The 10,031-nt window shown below is 57.6% G+C and overlaps 1 protein-coding gene across 2 annotated transcripts; it reads left to right on the forward strand.

Annotated features, from left to right (window-relative positions):
* Positions 1-5,469: 5,469 nt before the first annotated feature.
* On the forward strand, positions 5,470-10,029 carry SPATA2L (spermatogenesis associated 2 like). Of its 2 annotated transcripts, none has more exons than XM_003944561.4 (3): positions 5,470-5,575; positions 5,948-6,251; positions 8,127-10,029. In XM_003944561.4, exons 2-3 carry the CDS (start codon positions 5,949-5,951, stop codon positions 9,093-9,095), a joined length of 1,272 nt encoding a protein of 423 aa, XP_003944610.2. In that variant the 5' UTR covers positions 5,470-5,575; position 5,948; the 3' UTR covers positions 9,096-10,029. The 2 variants fall into 2 exon arrangements, with proteins under 2 accessions (XP_003944610.2, XP_010330844.2); XM_010332542.3 differs by having other exon boundaries at positions 5,479-5,544.
* The last annotated feature ends 2 nt before the right edge of the window (positions 10,030-10,031 follow it).

Consider the following 10,031-nt stretch of genomic DNA (forward strand, 5'->3'; position numbering starts at 1 on the left):
CTGGTCAACATGGTGAAACCCCGTCTCTGCTTAAAATACAAAAAATTAGCTGGGCATGGTGGCGCGTGCCTGTAATCCCAGCTAATCAGGAGGCTGAGGCAGGAGAATTGCCTGAACCCAGGAGGTGGAGGTTGCGGTCAGCCGGGATCGCGCCATTGCACTCCAGCCTGGGTAACAAGAGTGAAACTCCGTCTCAAAAATAAAATAAAATAAATAAAAACAAAAAATAATAGCTGGGTGTGGTGGCTCATGCCTGCAATCACAGCAGTTTGGGAGGCCAAGGCAGGCGGATCATTTGAGATTGGGAGTTCGATACCAGCCTGGCTAACATGGCAAAACCCCACATCTACTAAAAATATAAAAATTCATTGGGCATTGTGGCATGTGCCTATAATCCCAACTACTTGGGAGGCTGAGGCAGGTAAATCGCATGAACCCAAGAGGCAAAGATTACAGTGAGCTGAGATCGCGCCACTGCACTCCGGCCTGAGCTACAGAGCAGGTCTCTGTCTCAAAAATAAATACATGGCCGGGCGCGGTGGCTCAGCCTGTAATCCCAGCACTTTGGGAGGCCGAGGCGGGTGAATCACGAGGTCAAGAGATTGAGACCATCCCGGTCAACACGGTGAAACCCCGTCTCTACTAAAAATACAAAAAATTAGCTGGGCATGGTGGCGTGTGCCTGTAATCCCAGCTACTCAGGAGGCTGAGGCAGGAGAATTGCCTGAACCCAGGAGGCAGAGGTTGCGGTGAGCCGAGATCGCGCCATTGCACTCCAGCCTGGGGTAACAAGAGCGAAACTCCGTCTCAAAAATAAATAAATAAATAAATAAATACATAAATATTGAACAGCTACTCTGCATAAGAAGCAGCATTCAAATTGTGGCAAAATAAAAGGAAAAGTACGATTTAGCATTTTATCAGCTGGACTGCAGAAGATGAGGAAGCTGGATGACGGTGAGTCTGGCCGGGGAGGAGACTCAAGTACCGTAGGGTGGACAGGGCAGTAGCCCCAGAGGACCAGGTGCAGTCCCGGAGACCCTAACTGTAGACGGACGCTCTGACCTAGAGAGGCTGATCTCAGTTTTAGAGGACACATATTCATATGTGGTTGAGATGACGGAGTCTCCATCCCCAGGAGGTCATGGAAGGAGCAGAGAACGCGCACAGCCCACGGAGTGTCCTTGGGTGGGCACGAGGGAGCTGGGAATGCATGCAGCCCGTGTGGCTACCACTGGGTAACAAACTACCCCAACTCTTGGGCCGAAGTACACACTAGGCCGGGCATGGTGGCTCACATCTGGAATCCCAGCACTTTGGGAGCTGAGGTGGGAGGATCACTTGAGTCCAGGAGTTTGAGAACAGCCTGGGCAATATAGTAAGGCCCCCATCTCTAATAAAAAATTAAAACTAGGCTGAGCACCTTGGGAGGTCGAGGTGGGTGGATCACCTGAGGTCAGGAGTTTGAGACCAGCCTGGCCAATGTGGTGAAACCCCTGTCTCTATTAAAAATAGAAAAAAAAAAAATTCAGTATTGAATTTTTTAAAAAAGAAAAACAAATACCGAAGTCAGCTGGGTGGCTCTAGGTGCAGCTTCTAGGTGGTAACCCAGTGACCGGGGGTTGCATTCATCCGAAAAGCCATCGTCTGGGACCCCAGTCAGGGCTATCACAATGACAATGTGAGGCCCGGGTGGGTCTCCAGGCACTGCCAGCGTGACACAATGGGTGGCTTGAGCCAGCAGAAATGTACTCTCTCATCATTTGCAGGTCTCAAGTCAAAATCAAGCTGCAGGTAGGCCAACTACCTCTGGTGGGTTGAGGGGAGAATTCCTTTTTTTTTTTTTTTTGAGACAGAGTTTCGCTCTTGTTACCCAGGCTGGAGTGCAATGGCGTGATCTCGGCTCACCACAACCTATGCCTCCTGGGTTCAGGCAATTCTCCTGTCTCAGCCTCCTGAATAGCTGGGATTACAGGCATGCGCCACCATGCCCAGCTAATTTTTTGTATTTTCAGTAGAGACGGGGTTTCCCCATGTTGACCAGGATAGTCTTGATCTCTTGACCTCGTGATCCACCCACCTCAGCCTCCCAAAGTGCTGGGATTACAGGCGTGAGCCACCGCGCCCGGCGAGAATTCTTTTTGCCTCCAGCTTCTGGTGGCTCTAACACAGCTGGTGGTACCTTAGCTCATGGCTCCTCGAGGCTCCGCCTCCATCTTCAGGCGGTCTTCTCTCCGGGGTTCATCTCTAGGTTTCTCTCTTCTCATAAGGACACCAGTCACTCGATTTAGGGCCCATGCCAACACAGAACAACCTCATCTTAACTTGATTTTGTCTGGAAAAACTATTTCCAAATAAAATCACACTCACAGACTCTAGGTGAATGTGAATTTCAGGTAGAAGTGCAGCACAACACCTACACAGATGGCCACAGCTTCCTCACTATAGTGGCTGGGCTATGAGGCTGTGTTAGTCTGTCCTCATGCCGCTGTAAAGAACCGCCTGAGAACTGGCCAGGCGTGGTGGCTCATGCCTGCAATCTCAGCACTTTGAGAGGGTGAGATTGGTGGATCACGAGGTCAGGAGTTCAAGACCAGCCTGGCCAAGATGGTGAAACTGTTTCTACTAAAAATACAATGACAACAGGCTGGGTGCGGTGGCTCACGCCTGTAATCCCAGCACTTTGGGAGGCCGAGGCGGGTGGATCACGAGGTCAAGAAATTGAGACCATCCTGGTCAACATGGTGAAACCCCGTCTCTACTAAAAATGCAAAACATTAGCTGGGCATGGTGGCACGTGCCTGTAATCCCAGCTACTCAGGAGGCTGAGGTAGAAGAATTGCCTGAACCCAGGAGGCGGAGGTTGCGGTGAGCCGAGATCGCGCCATTGCACTCCAGCCTGGGTAACAAGAGCGAAACTCTGTCTCAAAAAAAAAAAAAAAAAATACAACAACAACAACAACAAGCTGGGTGTGGTGGTGGGCACTTGTAATCTTAGACACTCAGGTGGCTGAGGCAGAGAACTGTTTGAATCCTGGAGGCAGAGGTTGCAGTGAGCTGAGATCTTGTCACTGCAGTCCAGCCTGGGCAACAGAGCGGAACTCCGTTTTTGTTTTTTTTAAGCTGCAAAAGACTGGGTAATTTATTTTAAAAAAAGAGAGGTTTAATTGACTCACAGTTTCACATGGCTGGAGAGGCCTCAGAAAACACAATCATGGCAGAAGGCAGTGCCTCACAGGGTGACAGGAGAGAGAATGAGCACTGAGCAAAGGGGGAAACTCCTTATCAAACCATCAGATCTGGTGGAACTATCATGAGAACAGCATGGAGGAAGCTGTCCCCATGATTTCATTATTTCCACCTGGTCCCACCCTTGACAAATGGGGATTATTACAATGCAAGATAAGATTTTGAGGCCTGGCTTGGTGGCTCACGCCTGTAATCCCAGGACTCTGGGAGGTTGACGAGACAAAAGTGGATCACCTGAGGTCAGGAGTTTTAGACTAGCCTGACTAACATGGAGAAACCCGGTCTCTACTAAAATTACAAAATTAGACGGGCATGGTGGTGTATGCCTATAGTTCCAGCTACTTGGATTGGGGCAGGAAAATTGCTTGAACCTGAGAGGCAGGGGTTTCAGTGAGCCGATATTGCGCCACTGCACTCCAGCCTGGGCAACAAGAGTGAAATTGTATCTCAAAAAAAAAAAAAAAAAAAGAAGAAGAAGAAGAAGAAGAGATTTTGGGAGAGGACACAGACCCAAACCATATCAGAGGCCAAGTATTTCAAGACAAGGCCAAGGGCATGGTGTGTTTGTGACCTAGCCTTGGAATTCACACCACACCACTTCTATTCCATGGGTTGAGGCAGGTACAACCCCCCCCCCCCACTCCAGGCCCATGGGATGAGAGCTAGGCCCACTGCTGGATGTATGGACTGGGGCCACTGGATTCAGCGAGGATGGAGGAAGAGAAGTTACCTCCACCCTCCTCTGCACCAGAAAAAGAAAATAGAGGAGTTGGAGGCATATGAAGTTAGCTGTCCACTGAGGTGGCACTGGGCACCACGGCCGGGTTCGGTCAACAGTAAGTAAAAGAGCTCCCTGTCCAGATGTGGCCACCCAGATGACTTAGGGAGATACATCGACTCCAGCATCATTTTTTAAAAAATAGAGTCCCACCCCGTCACCCACGCTGGAGTGCAGTGGCGCAATCTTGGCTCACTGCAACCGCAACCTTCCCCTCTAGGGTTCTAGTAATTCTCCTGCCTCAGCCTCCCAAGTACCTGGGATTACAGACATGTGCCACCACGCCTGGCTAATTTTTGTATTTTTAGTACATACGGGGCTTCACCATGTAGGCCAGGCTTGTCTCAAACTCCTGACCTCAAGTGATCCGCCCTCCTCGGCTTCCCAGAGTGCTGAGATTACAGGTGTGAGCCACCATGCCCGGCCACGATTACAGTAGTTTAATTACAACTGTAATTACAGTATTTAAATTACAGACTGTAATTTAAGAAAAAGCAGAGACGTCGCGGCCCAGGGAAAGTTTCAACAAACTTGGGCCTTGGTTTTGGTGGCCTGGAGAATTGAGGGACACAGACAGGAAGGAGCAGAGCCTGCCCAAAGCGGGAGTGTAGGTTGGGGGGTCTAGGCTGGGACTCCCACGCGTCTCCCTCATCCTCCTCTCCTGGGCAATGCGAGAAAATGGCTTTGGCATAGAACAGAGGAACCCCAGAGAACAAAACGCCCCCGGGACGTCGTGGCCCGGATGTGGCCTGGATGCATCCGCAGCCCAGGTCAGCTTTTAGCCTAGAGGCCGCAGCTTCGCCCTGCCTCAGAGACCTGCCCAGACGCTGCTCTCAAGGGCGGCGAATGACAAGTGCGGGAAGCCGGTAAGTGGAACCGGCAGAAATAGAACCCGAGGTCCCGGCACCCACCTGAGACTAGGCTGAAAAAGGGTTGTCCTTGCGCCCACCTTCCGCGACGGGCACCGCCCACAAGTGGATAGCCCCACCCCGCAGGAGAAGCCCGCCCCCGGGCCCGGCCAATCCCCGCAGGTACTGCAGGTGGCCCCGCCCCGCAGGAGCGGCTCTTTCCAGGATCCAGCCAGTCCCCGCAGGCAAGGCAGGTGGCCCCGCCCCGGAGGGGGACGAGCCCGCGCACCTGCTTCCCCGCCCCGGGACGCCTGAGGCTGCCCGGTCTCGAAGGGAGGAGCGGCCCAGGCACAACCTTCACTGAGCACCTCCCCTGAGCTCGCAGCCCTCGGCTCTGAGGCGTCCTGAAAGACACGGGTCCCGTGGGGCGACGGGCGACGCGGTGACAGGAGGCTCTCGGGGCGCCTCGCGCAGGTGCTCGGCTCGGCGGAACACCGCCTTCTTCCGGCTTTCACCAGGCCCTGCCCAGGCTCGGAGGCCCCGCCCCTCCTAAATTAGCGGGAGGCGGGGCCTGAGCCAAGCCCCGCCCCCGGCGTCAAGGCCGCGGGCCCCGGACGGAGCCGATTCCCGGCGGAAGCGCACGGCGCACGCGGAGGCCCGAACTGAACGGTAGCTGCCGGGGACCCCTGGGGACGGACAGGTAGCGCCATCTCCCACGAGATCCGCAGCTCCATCTGCCGAGCGAGGGGACTCTGGTCGGGAGAGGGCTCAGCGGGCGGAAGCGCGTCTCTAGGGAAGGGTGCGGTCGGTAACCGGGGCGCCCCTGGAAGGCCGATATCCCCCAGCTGCGGAGGGGCTGGGGGTGTGGGGGCGCTCAGCTGGAGAGGGCCAGATCGCCGGCTGGGTGGGCAGATGGCGCCGGGGACTCCAGGGTAGGGGGTGCAGTGGATACCCGGGGCGTTCAGCCGGTGGGGGTGGGGTCTCCAGGCTCGGGGGGTTCTGGGGACGTTAGGCGGGGGCTCGGAGAGAGTGGGAGCGCGGCCTGAGGTCCCTGACCCCCCGCCCGCCGCAGGATGGGCAGCAGCTCGCTGTCCGAGGACTACCGCCTGTGCTTGGAGCGCGAGCTGCGAAGGGGCCGCGCGGGCGTGTGCGGGGACCCCTCGCTGCGCGCGGTGCTCTGGCAGATCCTGGTGGAAGACTTCGACCTGCACGGGGCGCTGCAGGACGACGCGCTGGCGCTGCTCACCGACGGGCTGTGGGGCCGCGCCGACCTGGCGCCCGCGCTGCGCGGCCTGGCCCGCGCCTTCGAGCTGCTGGAACTGGCCGCTGTGCACCTGTACCTGCTGCCCTGGAGGAAGGAGTTCACCACCATCAAGGTAGGCGCCGGCCCGCGGAAGCGCGCCTCTCGTCCTGGCCTGCGGGTCGTGGGAGACCGCGCCTTTCGGAAGAGAGGGACTTCCAGCGTCATTAGTGCCCGGTGGGCGTCTCAAGGCTCAGAGCGCCGAGGGGTCGTGGGCGTGCAGGGGCACCCATTCTGAGGGCTGAGAACATGGGTGGGCGAGGGCAGGCTTGTCCTGCTCGAGAGCATGCGTCAGTGTCTTCCCTAAGGCGGCCTCGCGGCCCCAGCTGCCACGGGAATCTTGGGACCGGGCACAGGAGGGACTTGAGGTCCCGTGGTCATCCTGATTCCTCCAGGATATGGGCCACTCCTGTTTGCAGAGGCGGCCGCCGAGGCTGAGAGGACTGCAGATGGGCGTATCCCTGCAAAGGTGCAGGGTTGGGCACAGACCTAGTGAACTCCTTGGCCTGGGGCCGGCTTGGCCCCTCCAGGTGAGCTCCTGGCGGCAGGAGGGGGCAGGGCCGCCCGGAGCTCTGAGCTAATTCCGAAGAGTAGGAAGCGGATGACGTCACTGCGCACGTGGGCGAGCTACGCCTCCACCGGTTGCCATGGCAGCGGTAATCTCTCCGCGGCTCCCCAGGGACACCTGCTGGTCCGCTGGACTCTCGTTCACGAGAGGGAAGGACAGGCCCGCCTTTGAGGCCTCCCAGGCAGGGCGAGAGAATGACCCGGGCTTCAGTGCCTGGCACCCCTGGGTTGGACCTAGTTTTGCTGCCTCCTGGCCGGGAGGCCTTGGCCGTTACCTCATCTCTCTCAGCCTCTTTCCTCCTCTGAAACAGGGACACAAGACAATCCAGTTCATGGGACCGGAGGAATGAATGGAAGCCCAGAGCTCAGTGCGGCAGGCACTGGGCGCTGGCACGTGGGCCGCGTCCCGGCATTCTTGGAGTTAGGGAATTTTACATTCAGGAGACGCTGGCAGTGATTGTCCTGACGCCCCTTTAGTTCTTCACCTAACTGTAGGCTAGAAAGCACTCACCATTCTGTTATGGCTGTCAGCCCAGTGCAAGGACAGCCTCTGGAGAGCTCTGAAAACAGATGTTGCCTCCAGGTGATGGAATACTACACAGCAGGGCAGCAGGGGAAAAATGAAGGGTGGAGCTTCCGTCCTGATCTGCAAGACTGGGAAAAAAAGTTCAGAACAGTATGTTTAAGAGACTACTTATTCTAGCTTTGGGTAGAGACCTTGAAAAGGGGTGGGCACCTCATAAGAGGGGCAAACCAAAATCTGTATTTGTGTTCGCAAAACAAACAGCTGGGCAGGTACATCCAAAACTAGACTAGGCCATCTCCAGGGGTGAAAGAGAGAGGCAGGGAACCAAGACAACGAAATTTCTCAGTACGGGGGCTCTTTGTTTTGTTCTGATTCATGAGGCAGGTTAATGGATTAGTTTTTTCCATTAAATTTAAGAAACCCTAGGCTGGGCACAGTGGCTCAGACCTGTAAACCCAGCACTTTGGGAGGCCGAGGCAGGCAGATCACTTGAGGTCGGGAATTCGAGACCAGCCTGGCCAACAGGGTGAACCCATCTCTACTAAAAATATATTAGCCGGGTGTGGTGGCGGGTGCCTGTAGTCCCAGCTACTCGAGAGGCTGCGGCAGGGGAATTGCTTGAATCTGGGAGGCAGAGGCAACAGTGAGTTGAGATCAAGCCACTGCACCCCATCCTGGATGACAGAGTGACAGCGTCTCAAAGAAACAAAAAAGAAATTCTGATGTTTGGGCCTGGCCCAGACTGGCTAAGTCTAGTTTCTGGGGTTGGGCCCAAACCTCAGAAGCTGTCAAGGCTTGAACCGATGACCCTTGACCCACTGTGCTCCAGGGTTCACTGACCAGGCCGCTCTCTTGCAGACCTTCTCTGGGGGCTACGTGCACGTGCTGAAGGGTGTGCTGTCAGATGACCTCCTCCTCAAGAGCTTCCAGAAGATGGGCTACGTACGCAGGGACAGCCACCGGCTCATGGTGACCGCCCTGCCCCCCGCCTGCCAGCTGGTGCAGGTGGCCCTGGGCTGCTTCGCCCTCCGGCTGGAATGTGAGATCCTGGGTGAGGTGCTGGCCCAGCTGGGCACCAGTGTGCTGCCAGCTGAGGACCTGCTGCAGGCGCGGCGTGCCAGTGGGGATGTGGCCTCCTGTGTGGCCTGGCTGCAGCAGCGGCTGGCCCAGGATGAGGAGCCGCCACCCCTGCCCCCCCGAGGCTCCCCTGCCGCTTACAGGCCCCCACTGGACTTATACCGGGACCTGCAGGAGGACGAGGGCTCCGAGGATGCTAGCCTCTATGGGGAGCCGTCGCCAGGTCCCGACTCGCCCTCGGCGGAGGTGGCCTACAGGCCGCCACTCTGGGAGCAGAGTGCCAAACTGTGGAGCCCTGAGGGCCAGGCCTGGGATCCCTCAGCTGAGGAGCTGTCGCAGGCCAGCACCCAACCCTATGGGGCCTTGGAGGGGCTGGAGCCAGAATCCTCCGCCTTCTCCTTCCTCTCCCTGCACAGTGAGCTGAGTAGACCTGGAGACCTGGCCACTCCCGAAAGCTCTGCGGGGGCCAGCCCCAGGCGCATTCGGGCTGAGGGCGTACCAGCCTCAGCCTACAGGTCTGTCTCTGAGCCCCCAGGCTACCAGGCACACAGCTGCCTGTCCCCTGGTGCCCTGCCTACCCTCTGCTGCGATACATGTCGCCAGCTGCATGCTGCCCACTGCGCGGCCCTGCCCGCCTGCCGCCCCAGCCACTCCCTGCGCGTGCTGCTTGGTGACGCCCAGCGGCGCTTGTGGCTGCAGCGTGCACAGATGGACACCCTGCTTTTCAACAGCCCCGGGGCCCGGCCCTAGGCCAGGTGGGCCCCGGGTCAAGGGCTCTTGGGAGATAGCTCCCGTGGTGCTTCTCTTTGCTGGGGAGGGGTCTGGGCCTCCTAGGGCCTGGACCTCTGGTTGCTTTGTCCCTGGGGGAGTCCTGGGCACAGCAGGGGCTTGGGAGAGTCCAGACCAACCTCTGCTGGAGGCAGGACTCACCGTGTATATGGAATGCTTGGCCGGCAGGCAGGAACCTTTCCACATTTCTCTGTCCTCGGAACTCAGACCCATGTCCACATGTGCTGGGTAGAGGGGTCTGGCCTGTTCCAGCCAGTGCCTGAACCTGTCCCCAGGGCTGGCACCTCCTGGCCGGCTCCCTGCAGTGCAGGGCTCAGGACTTCAGGGCCTTCCAGGGGTCCCAGGTCTTCTCCACACAGGAGTGTCCTCAAGGATCTGTTGGTGACACCAAGGCCCTCCCCCAAGCTCTGCTGGGGCCCATCTCGGGGGCTCTGCTGAGTGTATGGCTGAGCTGGCTTTGGGGACACTGGCCCTCCCCTTGGGTGTCACAGCAGCTGAGCTCACAGAGGGAATGACCTCGGCCCAGACAGGGAGGTGCCTGAGAGCTGCAGGAATGGGCTGCAGCTGACAGCCGGGCAGGCCCTGAGTGTCACTGCCACTGGGCAGAGGAGCTTCACAGGTCCACCCTGGTTTTGGTCGGTCCTGTGGTAACAATGCTCCCACCCTCCCTTCCCTTGGGTGCAGCCCACAGGATGGAGAGCTGGCGGCTCTGCCCTGAATGCCCTTTGGGGTCTGGTGAGGGAGGGCCAGGCACTTCCACTGCGACAGCCCTCTGGGCTGACCTCCCTGACCCCAAAGCTGAGCCTGCTCTCCTGACCCTTCCCCTACTCCTCTCCTCCTGGCACACTCAGAGGGCACTGTCAACATCAGAGCACATTAAATGCTGGTGAAACCAGG

The sequence above is a fragment of the Saimiri boliviensis genome, chromosome 1 (assembly GCF_048565385.1).
Source record: "Saimiri boliviensis isolate mSaiBol1 chromosome 1, mSaiBol1.pri, whole genome shotgun sequence".
NCBI classification, from domain to species: domain Eukaryota; kingdom Metazoa; phylum Chordata; class Mammalia; order Primates; family Cebidae; genus Saimiri; species Saimiri boliviensis.